Raw genomic sequence first — 18,901 nt, 5'->3', positions numbered from 1 at the left:
TGCGAGGTGATGTTTGTAAATTACAAAACAGGAATCCTCAACATTACTTATCTGCCTCTCTTCCTGCTCTTCCACATCTCGGTCCTGCTTTCGATGTCATCGTCTGACAGCTCATTAGGATTACTTTTTATTATTTTCTGATATCAGAATTCGCTCTGCTGCAGCTGCGGCGCTAAACATTTCTTGGTGGGCTTACTGTCACCTCTGCAGAGCCACACCCCGAAATCTTCCGCTCATTATTATTTACTCATTCTGCTGGGCTGCGGCTCCTGCTCCTCAGACTGTTTTCTGTTTCTGCGGGTGACAGTGATCCACCAAAGTCTGTCAGGATTTGAGTTTTGGCTCAAAAGGCAGCTCAGTTATTAAAGCAGCTCTGCATTCATGCCTGCAGAAAGCAGCTTTATTTATTATGACAAAGGTATGACTTCTACAAATGTATGTGTGAGTGAAAAAGGTTTATTTCAAGCAACAAATGGGTTTATTGGGCATGAACAAAGGTCTACAAGCTTGTTAAAATGTGTTATTAACCCTGAAGTGGAAAGTCTGTATGTTTAAGTGTCTCCAACACCTTTATTTTGTCTTTTAAGTGGTCAGACTCTTTCTGCAAACCTTGAATGTCTTCAGTTGTTTTCTGCTCCTTGCACAGCTTTCTATTGTAAGGTAAAGCGCCTACGATTATAGAAAGAAAACCCCATATTAGCACGCTCTTGGCGAAAGTGGGAAGGAAAAACCTCTGGCGGATCCAGGCTCAGGGAGAGGTGGCCATCCGCTGCAACCGGTTGGGGTGGAGGGAGGACACGGGACAAAAGAGCTCCAGAGGTTGATTGCAGGCAGACCTGCCTCTTTTCAGCTGCTCTGGAAAGCCAGCAGAGAGACATCATCTCTGCAGAATGAGGTCTCACAGATGGGCGTCTCATCCTTGTCAGATGCTGAATAACCCAGACTGCATCCTTTTGATGTGGCGTAGCGGCAGCTCTGCTCTGAGCTCCTCAGCCTGTCTCTGAGGCTGAGCCCACGCACTCTTCTGCTGCTTGCATCTTCGATCTCATTCCTTAGGTCACTACCCAAACTCGTGACTGTGGCTGCGGCTACCTGACCAGTAAATCAAAAGCCACTGCTTCCTGCTCAGCTCTTATTCTTTGCTTGTGAGTATCTACAACGCGTGGGATAGAAGGGCATGGCTGCTGTTGGCCGTTTCTATAACTCTGTGTTTCTTCTCTGTTTACAGTAGTTTCATCTTTATCTGGTTACTGTTGATTTTATTACAGTTTTCCCCTCGAGAGTAACACAGTAATCCTCAGCCTTTGAAGGTTTGCACTGTTGGTTTGCGATAGCTGACCCATCGGACAGGCAGCCGTCCTGAACGCTCAGTCATTCAGTCAGAAGCCTCGATGATTCATCAGTGAGCCAATCAAAGTCATTATTTCAGTCCTGACTTCTTCTCTCTTTTCTGATGTCGCAGTGAAGGAAGGCCTGTTAAAATCTCTGCCTGGCACAGACTTTGCAGTGTTTCTGTTTCCTCTGTCTGTGCGCGCGCGCACACACACACACACACACACACACACACCCCCCCCCTCTGGTTGAGGCAGGTTGATACCCTCATTGATTTCTCCTTTTTTCCCAGCTGCTCTGATTGATTCTTTTCAGATCTTTTCTCCTGTTATTCTGTACTTGTTCTTTCCTCCTGGCTTCCTTCCTTCCTTCCTTCCTTCCTTCCTTCCTTCCTTCCTTATGGCCTGAAAGCTTCTTGCGTCGTTCCTCCTGTACAGATTTTTGTGTTCAATGTGATAAATTGATTCTTGGTTGTTGTTCAGTCATTTAAAATTAAGTAAATAATTTGCTTTCTTGTTTTCAGTCCAGCTTGTTTAAGGTGTTTGTTTCTCGTGAACGGTCACCGCAGGGGGGTATTTTTAATTTTTCTTTCTAAGCATCCTCTCTGTTGTTGTTTTGGTCTCTCTGGCAGGGCGGGACACCCCAACACGCCATCGGGGGCGGGTCAGGATGGCGAGGAGAACCCGTCAGCGCTGGCTGAGAACTGCTTCAGAGAGCTGCTGGGCCGAGCGGCGTACGGCAACATGAACAACGCTGTGCGACCCGTGCTGGTGTGAGTACCTGAAGTATCGTACACTCGCTCCTTGAGGATTCAGACTTACTGTAATAAGCTCCCCATAAGTGTTCCAGATGTCTCCCCCGGTTTATCATCGGGCGCACGGTGGATCCACGAGTGTTTCAGAAACGGAGCATTTAAGTCTGCCGGTAGTCTTTTATTTTGAAAATTGACTGGCTTCTCCCTGCTGACTTCCTGCCTCCTCATCTTTTCTGTGAAGCTTGAAGATGTGCTATTGAAACGTGTGTGTGTGTGTGTGTGTGTGTGTGTGTGTGTGTGTGTGTGTGTGTGTGTGTGTGTGTGTGTGTGTGTGTGTGTGTGTGTGTGTGTGTATTCCCGGGGTTAGAACACAGATCTGATTCCCAGTTTAAAGGACTGAGATATTGTTACCAGCCTTTTTTCAGTATATGCAGTGTTTGATCCAGAGTTTGAGCAGCCGTGCTGAATCCATGCGGCACTGCGGCTGTTATTGATTGAAAAAATAATAACAGCATCTCTGTGTTTGCTCCACATCGCCTGGGCGTCGTCACATTCCTGCCGCCTCCTCGTCACTCTGCGGAAACACGGCAGATTTATATTACATGTTGGGTTCATGACACAGAGAGGAGGAGAGGTGACGGGACGCCAAATAAATCTGCCGCCAATAAGCGCGAACACACACACACACACACACACACACACACACACAGGTTTATATATATCTATACACTGGCTTTCTTTCATTTTCCCTCTCACACCCTCTCTGACTCCCAGCACACAGAGGAAATTAAATGAGCTCTGTTATCAGCTGCCACGTGAATGCTGCACACTGCCTCCAGCCGCTGATCATGCCCTCCCCTCATCAACCCCTCCTGGGACTCCGACATCCTCAACACTGCTCCTGTTGGATGCACCGGCCCGCCACTCGGCACTGTCCACCTAAATTGGACAATTACCAAGCGAACGCTGAGCCCACTGAGGTTTTCTCTGTTTCTGCACCGATGAGTGGAGGCGGCTTTTTTATCCTCCCCGGCTAGTGCAGATATTTAAAGTAGCTGTTTAGGTTTTTGTGTTCAGCAGCCTGGCTCCGTGGGCGGTGCTGTCAATTTGGTTGGTTTAGGCTGGGCCTCCGTTCCACCTGCGATACAGACGGATGGATTTTATAAAGATGCCACTTCTGAGTCTGTTCAAAACAAAGAGGAACAACAGGAACAGTCACAGTTTACACATTTATATAAATATATATATATTCAAAATCACATCATGTTCGAAATGCAAAAACAAGCCATGCGTTGCCATGCGTTGCCATGCGTTGCCATGCGTTACGCTGCTCCAGCCTCAGACCATCACGTGCATGTTTCTACATTTCATGACAGGAAGCACAGAGCTGCTGTCAGCCTGCAGCAAAGTTACCCAAATCAAAGATGATGGCAAACTCAGCTGAGAGTTTATCTGCACAGCTTTTACTGTAGCTTACGTAGCTTTAGCGTAGCTTTGCAGCTCAACAGTTCAGTTTAGTTTTGCTGGGAAAAGTCTGAGAATGGTTTTAATTGCCGTTACAGAAACAAGAGCTGCTGCTCAGCTGCTCAGTCCACACTGCCTGGGCTGAACACAAAGTCAACTGACCCAGTGAAAAAGTGAAGATGGATGCTTTTAGATCTTTATTTTTTTATGTGTTGAGTTGCTTGTTTTAAATGAATACTGTATAAAACATGATATGTTACACTTATCAGTGACAAATCCATCCATCCATCTTCATCCGCTTTATCCGAGGCCGGGTCGCGGGGGCAGCAGCCTAAGCAAATCCGATTTTCAGAAAGCTGAAGCTGGGGAGGGTCTCTGCCCGTGCAGCCATCATCAAACCACGTCTTTATTGATACGCGCTGAGGTGCCAGAACTGATCATTGAAGGTCGTCAGAGATGAGTCAAACTCACAGGTCGGCTGTGAGAAAAGAAATGAGCTAAAATCATTTTTTTCGCTCTTCTGTGTTTTTGTTGTTTCTTCAGCCTGGAGTCAGAGCGACGACTGTTAATTAACTGTATAACCGCTGCTTGTATTTTCAGACGGGGGAGCGAGCCTCTTAATGCTGCCATTAGCAGTTAATTACACAATACCACTGTGGCTGTTTGACATCTGCAGGGCCTCTTCAGGAAGCAAGCGGCCGCTTTTCTCACCTCTCGCTGGTTTCGTGCCTCAGAGCTTTTTCAAATAAATACTTGAGCGCTCGCCGTCCTTTCTTCTTCATTTCTTCCTCCTTTGTTCTTCCTGAAACACGACCTCAGGCTGACCTCACATTCGTGACCATCTCATTAGTGACCCGTTTGACCCCAGATCAGTTTCTTTAAGGGATAAAATGCATCCCCACCTGTTGCAAACCCGCATGCGTCAAAGATGTGCTCGATGTCACATCGAGGGCAATTTGTAGCGAGGGAGCTACAAACTGGCCTCTCCCCGTCTTTCAGACGTCTCTTTCTTTCCACCCCGGCTTTATTAAACCGTCTCGGCCTGTGCGAATCAATGTGGCTGTCTGTCTCGGAGGAAAATCACTTTTCTACCAGCAGAACACAATCACCAGGAGGAGGAAAAGCTTTAAATAGACAGCCTTCATTTTCTGTCTCATTCTGTGGGCTGTGAGCTGAAAATGTACAGCTTAGCAAAACTACATCTCTGCAGTGGGGAAAACTCTTTTATTCCCAGGTCTCCAGCTTCTGCGTTACATACACATTTCTGTTTCTTCTCTGAGATTATTTAGGCTTTAGTTTAGAAGAACAAACGCCTGGAGCTTATTTGATGAAGACCTCCACCTGCTGCTGGTGGAGCTCAGATTGAGCTACGCAGGAAATGTGCAACAAAACTATCAGCCTATAAAGCTCAGATCCTCTGCAGAGCTGCTGAGAGGTTTCACCTGGACTTCAATCAAACACGAATCAGAAGGGTTTTTGCAGTGATGGAGGAAATATTCTGTTAAAGTCTAAATAAAAACACTGATATTTTTCTTTTAGTAAAGTATGATATGTAGGAAAATGGCTTTTCAGATGTAGTTTGTATGATGCAATTATTAGGTGAATTTATATAGTCCGCTTTTATTTATCAAGGTCAAATTTTCATGGACCACCCTGTCACATCATGCAGTAAAGCATGCATTGGTGAAAACAGCAGCACCATTTTACTGCATCAGTATAAACATCCATCCATCCCTCTTCAGGTCTGGGGTGTATCCCAGCTGTCATAGGGGAAGAGGCAGGGTACATCCTGGTGTCGCGTCTGTCTCAGGGCTAACACACAGACAGATAATTCACACCTCAATTTACAATAACAAGTTAACCCCGTGCATATTTTTTGGACCGTGTGGAAAGCCGGAGCACCCGGAGAGAACCCGTCCATACATGAGGAGGAACATGTAAACTCCACCTCCATAGCACCAGCCTCTTGCCCCAGTATGAAGTTCAGTTTCAGTCTGTTCTCGGTCCCGCGGTGTTCAATAACACTTCTGTCAAAGCTGCTGGTGTTTGTCGGACGCAGGGTGTTCTTTAGGGAGAAAGGTTTGTCACTCCCAGCTCACTATTCATCAGCCATCAGGGTTAGCTTTGTGAAGAGGTGCTTTTTAACCTGAATCACCATCTTTTCCTGACTCTGGACAGGTTTCAGTGCCTAAAGCTTAGCAGTGAGTGAAAGTGAGTGGAATAAAGGCAAACCACCACGTCTCACCTGGCTATGAAATATAAGACCCACCCTCCCTACGTGCAGTTTGAAGTCATCTGAAAGTAGCCAATAGTCTCACGTTATGGCGAGGGGAAACAATGAAACATGAAGTCAAATAACAAGTTCCTCTGTCTGCAGTTCCTCTAATGTCCACTTGAGGCTGCCTCCAGAAGCGAGTCAGTCCCCACAGTGCGCTGCTTCCAGGTCTGAAGAGTGAAGCCAGCACAAAGGTGCTTTAAACATGTATTCTGTTTAACAGCCAGCAGTGGGCAACACATGGTCGCTGCAAGAGTCAGGAAGGAGGATTATCGAGGGTACGTTCAAGAGTAATCAGTCACAAGCTGACTGTGGTGCACCTGGTTCTCCAACCCCCACCTGCTTCACAGCACGTCTTTACGAACCAATCAGTGATGTCACAGTGGCTGTGCCCATCTTTTATATACAGTCTATGGAGAAAACAAATAGAATCAGCAAGTGGGACCCAGTGTCTCCTCATATACCTGTCAGATATACCACCACCCCTCCGTGTCATCATGTGTGACGACCAGAACATGAACCACTGATTACAAAGTAGAGATGGCACGATACCACTTTTTTATGTCCGATACCGATACCGATATCATAAATTTGGATATCTGCCGATACCGATATGAATCCGATATAGTGTTTTTTAATCAACAAAACTGTTTTTTAAATATCTTGCTGCATTTTGTATAAGTTCATACTCAAGTTTAAAACAACAACTACACTAAAGCTATTCTGTTATACCTGTATGCAAAAAAAAATATTTCATAGTTCAGCAATACTGATCAATCTAATAAACTTAAACCTGCACCATCCTCCCTATTCTGGTATTTTAAAGAGTACTTAGCATAAATATTAAGCAACCTAACTAATAGGGTTCCAACTCCCAGCAACAACAAAAATAAATAAATAAAAAATAGGGAACCACCCCTCACGCTCCACCTCATGATGCTTAATCGACGTAATCAACCTTAATTTGATGCAGTGTGAAAAAAAAAAAAATGCACAGAAATCAATTATTTTTCAAGAAATATTAAATAGATTCAACATCTTTCTTCAACAAAATTGCAGACTGCACAGATGGTACCTTCCCAAAGGAAAAAGTACTATAGCTTACTAGGGTATATATATTAGACTTAATAGTTACTATATACAGTAATGGACTTCTATACATTTTGCATCAAATTAAAACTTTGGGTGTCAGATAATTATTTATTAAAAGCTCGACATTTTAAATGAGAATAAGAAAGAAAAGTATGTCTTTGTGCCCCCTTTTCCCAGTTAATGCCCTATCGGCCCCCCTGGCTAAACTTTGCTAGATCCGCCCCTGCACAGTTACCAGCGTCAGCTACGTAGAAAAAGATCCTCGAGTAGAAAGTAATATTAAATAAATTCTAACAACAGCTTATCAAGCTTAAACGTGCTGCTGTTGTTCAGCCGCTGGTTTCCTCTTTCTGGTGCAAAGTGGGCCAAAAGCAAACTAGAGACACGGACTCGCGACAGAAAAGCCGATCAGCTGATCGTTAAGCAGTTTCATGATTGAAGTAGCAGCAAGAAGAGGCAGTCGCTTGTTAAGCTTAACGCAGGAATGCTTTACAAACATTCAGAGATGGACTTACACACTTGCTTTACTTCTCTCGGGATAACTTTGTCGGAGATGAAATGCCGGGTTGCTAGCGAAGCTCCAAATGCTATCCAGACCACCGACAGGTCCCGCATGCCACAGCTGCTCTATCACGTGATGCATACTGCTCCGACGTGCTACTTTCTGAGGCGAGTTACGGTGTGTTGCAAGTTTTGTGAGGTGCTTTCGTGATATTTAATGGATCGGATTACATTTTTTATTTTTCTCCGATATCCGATCCAGTAATTTAGGTCAGTATCGGACCGATACCGATACGTAATATCGGATCGGTCCATCTCTATTACAAAGACACCCTGTGATAAACAGAAGCATTCAGGTAGCGTCAGCGTCAGCCTCTGGCATATTGAAACTGCTGACTGGATAGCCAGTTTATAGAAAGATTAATAAATACAATTACTCATTTTTAACGGAAACAAAGCTGTCAAATAATTTTAGTGAGGTACAAAAAGCACATGGTTGTCCTCTGAGTCATACCCAAGTAAAGCACCTAATTTGTGTGTAACTAGAAGACTACTTTAATACCGTACTTAGAATACTTCAAGAGTTTGTTAGTTAACGTTTTTGTTTTCGAGTAATTTGTTGGATTGTGTCACTCAGGCCAGTCTTCACTCCATGATGTCTCCTTCCTCTCTGTTGACACCCAGTCAGAGCTCATCTGAGGTCTGACACTCGACACAGGGTGTCTGCCAACCACACACACACACACACACACACACACACACACACACACACACACACACACACACACACACACACACACACACACACACTCACTCCTTCAGCCTCTAATAACCAGCCTTTAACACTGCAGCGGTGTCTCATTCTTATACTTCCAGCTGGTTACTGTACTTCGTGTGTTCAGTGTCACCTCCGGCTCTGACTGACTCACTAGCATTGTGCGCCCCCTGCAGGTCAGGCAATGCCCCCCTGAGCTGCTACTGTTGGAAGAATCCAGCCTGATGATGATACAAATGGTTTGTGTTGCATCTCTGTGTGTAAAGCTGCTGAGCAGAAACATTTAGCCCCTGTGAAATCCACACGAGGTGCTGCCGACGTGTCTGAATGTGTAAGGCTGAAGCTTGGTGACCTGATGGAGGTGGTTCAGAAACACGACAACAGGTTTTAAAGATTCAGCGGTCATGTTTTATTCAGCTCAGCATTTTATTCTCCAGTAGGCTTTTAAATATTTTACAGTGCAGGGTGATAAATACGTGAGGTTATGCTTCCCCTGCGTGGTTATTTGGAGACCAGCGCGCCTGCCGTAGCTGAAGGTGGGGTTTAAATGCAGCAGGTGGAGCTGACTGACTGAGCGGGGCTGCATTTAGTTTTCTGGGGTTAGTTTGTAACCAGCAGCAGAAGAAATGTTTGATAAATCTCTGTTGGTATTTCATCAATCAGTGCTGCCAGTAGTGATTAAAGTTGCACTGCACAGGGGGAGCAGCGCCACCCTCAGGCATGGAGGAAGGAAACGCAGCGCGCACGCACACACACACACACACACACACACACACACACACACACACACACACACACACACAGCAGCTTCCTGCAGTGTGTCCTCTGACTGGTCTCCTCAGCAGTGGTTCTCTGTTATAGCAGGTTCTCATTTATAATTAACAGCCTGTAGCCTTTCTTTTACTCGTATATCACCTGTTTATAACCTGCTGGGACCTCACACAGAAATCACACGTCAGACTTTCTGGTGTGTCTGCAGAGCTGCGACGCTCTCTGAATAGCAAATACATTCCCGCCTATTACGGCCTCATTCAGAAAACCGACAGGCAGAACAAGACTGAAGACTCCCATTAGTGCACTCCACTCTTTAATTTTTCTCTCGATTGAACAGCCGCCGCACTCCCCAGCCCGTCGTTCCTCTCTGCGCCGCTCTCTCCTCCCACGCTGCTCCTGCAGGGAGGAGGACGGAGGGGGGGGGGGCGCGCGCGCGTCTTCAGACTATAAATAGCAAGCAAGGATTGGGGTTAACGGAGGGGGTGGAGGAGGCGGCGAGTTTGGGGTGTTTGAATTGACGTCACGGTGCAGAACTGTTCTCATGATAACAGCTTCAAGTCATTCTTATCGCTCTCCTCTTTCGCTCTACTCCCGACTCTCTTTATTTATGCAAGTCTGAAAAGCATGATTACTGTCAGACCGCCGAGTCACCCTCAGGGTTTCAGGCCTCGTACGTTCAGTTACCCGGCATACTTACTTAAATGGCTCTTTTTTTAATGCCTCGTTTTCAGCAGAGGTGATAAATTCAACATGATCAGTCAGATCTCGATGTATCTCGTGACATGTTATAAAATGCATACGTGGCTTTGCTGCGTAGCAGGTGTGGTTATTGTGGCGTTGAGCTGCAGGCAGGTGTGATGCAGGACTGTTGGGTTTAGCCGGGCGGTGCACCACTTCAGTTTCGCTCACGGGACTGAGCAGGAAACCTGTTTGACCCAGCTTTCCTGTCTTTCTCCACTGTCCTTTCACAATAAAGGCTCAAGTTTCACTGTGTTTGGGAAATCCTTACCTGTCCTGTTTGTTTCTATAAGGTTTGAGTCAGAATGAGGGGAAAAAAGCATCATCTGGGGAATGTCAACCTGAAATGGGATGAACATTTTCCCCATCTGTGATTTGGACAGATGTGATTTAAACCATCTGAAGGAAAAATATTATATGCATTATATTCCAGAAGCTGTAAAAGAATTAAACCCCTCCTCCAAACCTGCTGTCAGAGACTTCGAGCATCCATTGTTTTGTCTTCTTGAGCTGCACTGCTGAGCGTCACAGCGCCCAGAGATGAACTGTAAACCATCTGAAGGATGTAGCTCCATAGGCTCAAGGAGTTTTCTGGATGATGGACATTGAAAATCAATAAACTGATCCCAAAATAAAGAAAAAAATCTAAAATCAACCAAAGTTCATCACTTAGTTGTTTTTATTTGTTTGATAAAACGAATGAAAGTAGAGTCTAAGGAGCTTGGAAAGAAAAGCGTCTGAACTTCTTTAAGTTTCTTGAAGACGTTTCATCTGAGAAGCTTCATCAGTTTTAAGATTAGGTGGAGAGTCCCAGATTTAAGCCTTGTGGTAGTGTCCCTAAGAGGGTTGTGGACCCTCTATTGATCCTCTACCTAATCACACAAGCCAAGGTGTGAAACTGGGTGTGGGTCCCAATCAGCCAGAGTTTCGGGTGAGCTCATTGTGAAACCTGGCCCCACCCTATCATGTGATTTCCTGAGGTCAGATGGCCCAGGATGTGAGTGGGCGTTAAGGCGTATGGGAAGGATCTCAGAACTGGATTATAGATGGCAGACAGTTGGTGTCGTAAACCACCGCCTCTGATCAAAGATGGTCGCTCACAGTGGGCATGGATGGATTCTGTCACTCCTCTTTCAAACCATCTGTCCTCTCTGTCCAAAATGTGAACATTGGCATCCTCAAAAGAGTGACCTTTGACCTTTAGATGAGGGTGGACAGCCAAGTCTTGTCCCGTGGAGGTGGCTCTTCTATGTTGTGCCATGCGCTTATGAAGTTGCTGTTTGGTCTCTCCAATGTAGAGGTCTGAGGATTCCTCACTACACTGTGCAGCATACACCACATTAAGTTTGTGTTTGGGATGAAGCAGTTTGTGTCTGAGTGTGTGGGTGGGTCTAAAGTACACTGGGATGTCGTGCTTGGAGAAGACTCTCCTGAGTTTCTCTGATAAACCTGCTACACAATCAGAACAATATTGTCATCCCTTATCAGAAACTTCTGAATCTGATGAGGGATGACAATATTGTTCTGATTGTCCTTCTGATTTTCCAACTAGGGAGAATCAATAGGGGTCCATGACCCTCTTGCAGACACTCCCATAGGGCTTAAAACCAGTTGTTCTTAGAACTGAAGAAGCTTCTCTGATGAAACGTCTTCAAGAAACTTAAAGAAGTCCAGATGCTTTTCTTTCCAAACTTCTTAGACTACGTTGACCTGGATGACTGAGAACCTTCACAGACGTAGAGACCTGAAACTTCCCGTTGAAGTGCATCTTTGCGCCGGGAATTTTTAGAGAAATCTGTGATGGTCAGGTGGCGCGATAAGGTCGCGTAACGACAGAATACGGGTCACTCAGCAGGGCTGGAAACGATCCCTCCATCTTTATTCGTCTTGCTCTCACGCAGGGCAGCGGCGTGGCCTCTGACAGCTCTCGTCTGTTGTCACATAATCAATCCACGCCTACAATACGAGCCTGTAAATGGACTGCATACATAACGATCTCCTTTGGACTTATCGACCGCTCAAAGCGCCTTACAGAACAAGCCACATCCTCTCGTTCACACAGCGCCGTTTTATTTATCGATCCGTGTTGGTGTAAATAAGCGGCCGCTGTTGTGCTTCATACAGGGAGGATATGAAGTAACGACCATAAAAACAGCAGTTGGCACTCTGAGCAGCCTCCTAAATGAACCTGATACCTGAGCAGACACAAACATGAGCTGATGAAGACAAGCCAGCGCTCTAAAGATAAAGATAAAGCAGAGATGGGAATCTTCAAGTGGCCGTCAGAGGAACGGCATCTCTCCACACTCCCGTCAGCCCTGGAAGCTTTATTGTCGGGGAATTAATGTTCACGTCTCTTTCTACCAGCTCTGCACGCTCTGAGCTGTGAGCCGCTGGGCGAATAAGCCGTCCTCCCCGCGTGTTTGTATGTATGCACATATATGCGATAGATGAGTTTACCTCGCTCCCACTGAGGTGATTAAATCTGCCGTTATCGATCGTTACCGCTCCTCTTCCTCACCTTCACGCACACCCACGCGATGCTTCTTTAAATCTGTGACCGAGTGTGTGCGAGCCTCTACGACTCGGTTCATCTTCGAACACATACGTGTTCATGGCCTGTGTTAGTCAGATTTTCAGTTTTCCTGCATTTTTGTGTTTATGCGACTGATCCTCCTCTGCACGATCTAATCATAATCTGTCTGTGTTACTCTGCAAGCAGCACATCCTTCACTTACACAGCTGGGCTGTGATCCTGACATGAAGGCTGATGATGATTATTGTTGCTCATCACTGAACCACGATGAGATTTAATTTGCAGACTCTCAGCCTGACATCCACTGACTAAAGTCAGTGATGAACTTTTTATTTTTCTTCTTGTTACTCTTATTTGTTTTTGTTGTGTTGTTGTTCTTCATTGTTACGCAATAAAAATGTTGAACTGACTCTGAATCTGTGGCTCAGAGCAATGCAGCATTATTATTATTATTATCCTTTAAATAATTCAAAGCAGCCAAACAGCAGAGAGGGAGATCTGACAACAGCAAACATGAGCCGGCCGTCAGTCAGGCTTCATCCCGAACTCCCTGACAGCACAACTGCTGTAGTAGCAGGAAGGATGAAGGAGCTCCGGCTGTTTCCAAAGACACAGGACAGGAGAGAGTTCACCAACCTCTGAAAACCCCTGATGGATTATAATATTAGGATTATATTAATCATAACACTAATATTGACAGATTATAAATCCGTTCTCATTCATGCAGCCGAGTCTGTGTGCGATTTCTGGATTGTGTCATTTTAAAGATGCAGTCTTTGCAGGGATGCTCCTCAGAACTGGGTCGATTGAATAATCACTTTATTTTCTTCTTCCTTCAGTCACCTGGATAACCATCACCTGTGGGACCCCAACGAGTTTGCAGTTTCCTGCTTCAGAATCATCATGTACTCCATCCAGGTACGTTGCACTTCCTCTGACATGTAGGTCGAGATGGCAGAGGCTAAAAAATGGAGCTGATTTGATCTGGAAGCAGTGAAAACCAGTAGTCGAGAGCTCTGCTGACATGCCGAGTCTTTAAAAAGGAAAAGTTCTGTCTAAAGCAGCTGCTGGAGATGTTTTAAGGTCGAGTTCACATCCAGCAGCTTCACAAAAACGTCCTCGATGTCAAAGGTCGCCTTCTGAAGTAACTGTTTTATAGCAGTTCAGCTGCACAGAGAGAGGAGACGCAGCGAGCAGGAAATACTACAGACTGCTTTAATAACTGAGATGCTTTAAAGAAAAACAAACATTTCTTCACTTTCACTTGTTTGTTTGTTCTCTATGGAACTTCAGCGGATTATTGCTGCTGCAGTTTGTCCAGTTTTACAGCCGCTGTAAGATGTTCGTTTCAGTGGAAATTTGCTGGTTTATTAGCAACAAATGAAAGAACACTTTGTCTAGTATCTGCATTCAGCAGCATGCTAGCACAAATCCTCCTCCAGCATAACAGAATCAGCCGCACCTGCTCAGACGTTCACTAACTACAACTATAAACTTTTTCTATTTAATGTTAATAATTCTGCATGAAGAAAAGTTCATTTGATGAATGTGTGATAGTAAATCACATAATATGATTTAAGGATTTAATCATAAATGATTTTTGCAAACTGAAAAAGTCTCACTTAGCTGCATTCTTTCTACTGGCCAGCAGGAGGCGCCTCCTGGTTCAGAGAACTGTCATTGTAGAGAAATTTATTGGAAAAAGTTGCAAATTGTAACTTTAACATATGACATAATTCAGCATTTTCCGATTAGTTTGTGGTCTCGTTTCATGGTTTTGTTAAATCTAGCGTGATGCTCATTTTGTAAACAAAGGTCGCGTTTAGAGTAAAACAGATCATCGTACTGTTTACAGCGGACCTACCTGCTGATTGACACTTTTCACCCTGGTGCGAGTGTATCGTTTCCTGCTGCTCGTCACGTCTGGTCTAAAAACACTGTCCGCTCGAGTCTGTAGGACGGGGCTTCAGAAGCTGCTCCATCATTTATATACAGTCTGTCTGTGAAGTTCACCATGTGATCGACAGCAAACTCTATATTTGTTCCAAACATCATTTGAAATCCTCTTTGGCTTTTTCAGGCTCAGCACTCGCACCACGTGATCCAGCAGGTTCTGAACCACCTCGACACTAACAACAAGAACACGCCGCGGGTCAGAGCCGGCATCGTCCAGGTGCTCCTGGAGACGGTGGCCATCGCCGCCAAAGGATCTGTGGGTGAGTTAAAGTGACGGACTGCTTCCCTCTGCAGGACGTCATGGAGGAAGATGTCATCATCTCTCTGAGGTTTAAAAAATGGTGTCATTAGCTTTACCACTGCAAGTCTGCAGATGGCCATAACGTGTCAAACACAACAACAACGCGCTGGTAGAGGCACAGACAGAGGAGGCATTAACGTAAAGAAAGAATCTGAAACGGCGTCGCCCAGAATCAGGATTAAATACGTGCATCAAAGCAGGATGTTGTTGGCCTTTAGCTTGCTTCTCTGCAGCCAGAAGAAAGTTATCATCCGATGTGAGCTGGCTCAGTTTGCACACACAGGTGTGTGATCATCTGCAGTAACAGGCTGGTAATATTTTCACATTTTAAACAGGAAGCTGATCTGTGATGTTTCGGCTGTTAGGCCAAAATAATTGTCAGCAACAACAAACACAGTTAACAGATCCAGTTCAGTGACCCAAAGAGGCCACACCCCTAAATTTAACCTTCACCAAAATCCAATAACAGGGGAGTGGCTCAGTTTTAAAGGCAGCCTCAAGTGGAGGTTAGAGGAAGTACAGTTTTTGACACTTCCACGTCGATTTTAGCTTTCTAGCTCCGTATGTTTAGTTTAAAACCATAAAACCAAAAGGCAGTATGTATATAGTATATTATTACTATATTATTATTAATTACATTTTCCTTTGACAGGCTCGAAACAGTAACGAGTTTTGTTTCTTATGTGCGATTATTAAGCCGAGGAGAAAATGTCACGGTCCGGATGAAGCGTTGACATAAACGCCTCCCACTGCAGAGGAAGCTCAGACTAAGCTGGTTAGAGATGAGTTGTTAATAGACGATCTGCACTCTTATTAAATAAACTGTCGGAGCTGAAACAACAGCCGATTAACTGATGAAGAGAAAAACAACCTTTTTTCTGTTGTTTGTTTTCAGCTGTTTTAAGATGTAAGCTTGGCTTCTTACCTGTCGGGACCACGTCAGTGAAAATGTGTCCTTATTTCACCTGAACTTACAGTTGTGTTGCTTATTAAGTTGGACAGAGCATTAAAAGCAGGCGCTGGGTGGAGGAGGGTTGCAAAGCAGCTTGCAGATTCTCAGCAGCTGTTGACAGGTTGAAGGAAGTTAAATCGTAGGCTTTATATATGAGATTTGTCATGGTGAATGCTAAACTGACACTTATGTTATTGACATTTTGACCTCTTTAGACTTTTGAATCTTGGGAGAAATTAAAGTTTTGCTACAAGTGTTACTTTGTTACCCAAACTTGAAGGAACACGTTTGAATTTGAAGAAACACAAAGTAAAGACGGCACTCGGAGGTGTTTAAACAGGTGCTCCAGTGTTTTTGATGTTGTCACGTTGTGTCTGCTGTCCCGGCGTTTCATTCTGCTTGAACGTTTGTAGATGCTAATTGCCTGATAATTAAATCATCAGGTTTTTCACTGTTAGGAAGAAAAGAAGTCAACAGAAAACATTCAAATTACTCTGTCCCACCGAGGTGTGGAAACAAATTAAAAACTTGAGAGTATTTAATTGAAGAAAAGCTGTAAGTAGTAATTATTTTTACTGCCTCTTCCTGGAAATAAAACACAACCTTCCTCCTGGATAGGAATGATCCAAGGCTCCAAAAGAAGTGACGTGTTCACCTTTGAAAGCGAATGCACGATTCCTCCTAATCTGTGGCTCGGTACGGTATGACCCTGTGCTTGGATTTAAACTGAGTAGAGCAGCTTCTGCAGACTTCCCCCCTCGGCACACGCCCGGCGTTAATGAGCATTCTGGGTAATCACAGCTTTCACGTCTCAAGTTTTGAGAAAAAAATAGATTTATTTGAACCTCTCTTCTCTTGAGTTTCTTTCCCCTTTATTCTTCCTTTTATCTTTTACCAGCAGATGCTCTTAGAGCTCTTAGATGATGATGATGATGAGCAGGAATACACCACCAGATACTTTCAGTTCAACTTTAACGTACACAGACTGATCAGAACCAGATCATGTTATAATCTGATGTAATGCAATAACACTGCAGTAACTGGAAGGGTCAGCTTTATCGTCAACTTCTGCAGCATTTTGTGGTGTTTGTCTCTGAGATTTAGGTGCAAGCAGCACTAAATAACAGACAGTCATACTGTCAGCCTTTACATAGGCAACGTCTCCCAGTTAACATGGTGAGCAGCTACGTCCCAGTAATACCAGTAGGTTGATTGCCCTGATGCTGTAGAGGTTCTGCAGGGTAGGCTTGAGCAGCAATCTTTATTACAGGTTTCTTCACAGTGTGCCCTCTGTAACTATTCTATATATTTCTTTCTGGTCACTCAGTGTCATGTGACATTTGAACAAATCCACAGAGTGTCCGAAGTGTGAGCTGAGTAAACGGGGAAGCTGCAGACGCGCAGAGATCACGCCGTGGTTGTGTAGCTCAGTGTTGGTGGTATGTAGAATAGCACCGTCGTGTGATGCTGTGAGTCAGTCTGTGTCAGTAGATTAGAGTAAGTATTACTAAAGGTAATTCAAAATGTGTTGTTGTAGATAATTGTTTGCTCCCAGACTGCTAGAGAAAGTAAAAAATAACCCTTCAAAGAATCCTGATCTGTGAGATTTACAAAGATGGATGTAGCTACTGTGATGTCATCCACTGGTTTGTGAAGTCCCATTTTAAATCAAGATGAGCGTTTCCACCATCACCATGAAGCTGGCTGTGATGACAGACGGGCACTCCTCAGATAATCCTCCTTTCTGAAACAAAGCATTGCAGCCTGACCCGTGTACTGGCACACCCATAATATCAGCCAGTGTTAGCTATTGGCTGATCTACTGTATTGGCATTTATGGCAGCCAATAACAAAAAGGTAAAGAAGACATGGAGAAACATCCTTCAACCATGTTATAAGTGCTGACATTGCATAGTAGTCCACTAGAGGGCACTCTGCAGTTTCTCTGTTTGGAACGCCGTAAACAACAACGAGCTGAGCTTAATCGATTAAATAACAACCCTCGACAGTTTGCTTCATGTCTGATAGAAGAAAAGACGTCTGTTGGAATATTAGATTATTATATATCGCCAAATATATTATCTGTACTGCTACATGTTTATAGGACCGGAAGTCTTTTTGTAACCAGTTATCTCCCTCTACTGGTCATTTATAAAAGTGCAAGTTTAAGGCACTTGTGCATTGGCTTCACTTTTAAGTCAGAATACTTTAATAATCCCAAAGGAATTTATGTAAAAGAAAGCTATTAAAACAAGCGAACACTCTAAAGTACTGAGTAAACGAAAAAAGTAATAAGTAAAAAGTAAAGAAGCAGGAGCAGCAGAAACGGGCTGCACGCTGGTTGACGCGTTAACCTTCGAAGTCCATCTTTTATAGTTTGAGGTTGACTCACTTTTGGAGGCGGCCTCAAGTGGCCACCAGAGGAACTTCAGGACCTCTGTAATGTCGCTTTTCATATTCATAATATTTGCTAAAATTTAATGTAGCTTTATATTACCGTCTCCATTTGTTGTTTTTTATTTTCCTGTCTCCGTTTTTTTTAAAAGTTTGTTTTCTGTCTTCTTTAAACGAGCGAAGTCCGAGCTGTGCCTGGAGCTGCCCGTTCAGCGCTGGCTTGTAATAATCTGTGGTGTTGCTTTCTGTGACAGAGTGAATTAGGACTGCAAAGCAGAGCCTGTTCGTGTTTATTTTACTGCAGTTTATGTCGGATATCTGCAGGTTCAGCTCCACCAAAAATAGCTCACTAGACAATTTTAAGTGTTTAAAGCAAATATGTTTTCTTCTCCTTATCACAGCAGCCTGGAAGCTCTCCGAATTATTTATGTTTTAATTGGTCTATTGGTAACATGGCAGCATCTGCCTGATGGAAAAGTATTTAAAATTCTTCCTGAGTTTATCCATGAACCCATTAAAATAAAAGTTAAAGTTTTAGTAAAAATGTTTTGCCTTATTTTTAACGAAGCAGTCAAACTGTATATTTCCCTTGATTATTGGTTAAATACCACGTCGGCTGCATTATGTTAGCTTAGCGGGGCCAGAGCTAAGCATGTTGGAGCAAACAGCCAGTTCAGAGACCAGCTGGGTAGAAACAAGCAGGAGGAAACTATCAGAGCACATGTTACACGTGTGTCTCCTCAACAGATCAATCTGAGGCAGGAGTGTCGATATGTTTCCATTTAAGGCTGTTTGAAACTGATGGTGACTGTTCACATGTTGGAGGTTTCAACAGCTTTCTACAAAAATGTGACGGCTCAGGTGGAGTGTGGGATTTATCCACCGAAGGGAAACAAACCACGTAAATCTGAAACCTGAAATTTGTGTGAAAACCACAGAATTTTATTTACTGTGAGATTCTGACCAGTCTGTGTGTTTGTGAAGCTACTGAGCTCTCAGCCACTCGTGGACCACACAAGCAGTGTCAGCAAAACCCCAAATTTCACTTAGTGGCAGC

General features: G+C 44.2%; 1 protein-coding gene across 2 annotated transcripts in view; it reads left to right on the top strand.

Annotated features, from left to right (window-relative positions):
- efr3a (EFR3 homolog A (S. cerevisiae)) overlaps nt 1–18,901 on the top strand; it is a 108,702-nt gene that overhangs the window by 67,924 nt on the left and 21,877 nt on the right. For both annotated transcript variants that reach the window (XM_085390268.1, XM_085390271.1), the window contains exons 8-10: nt 1,964–2,104; nt 13,081–13,159; nt 14,322–14,457. In XM_085390268.1, the coding sequence (XP_085246394.1) occupies nt 1,964–2,104; nt 13,081–13,159; nt 14,322–14,457 (356 nt within the window). The remainder of the gene's footprint in view (nt 1–1,963; nt 2,105–13,080; nt 13,160–14,321; nt 14,458–18,901) is intronic.

Source organism: Rhamphochromis longiceps, linkage group LG18 (genome assembly GCF_057381845.1).
Source record: "Rhamphochromis longiceps isolate RC_006_pf linkage group LG18, R_longiceps_female_GT1.1, whole genome shotgun sequence".
In the NCBI taxonomy this organism is placed as follows: domain Eukaryota; kingdom Metazoa; phylum Chordata; class Actinopteri; order Cichliformes; family Cichlidae; genus Rhamphochromis; species Rhamphochromis longiceps.
This window is presented reverse-complemented; position numbering and strand designations above follow the sequence as displayed.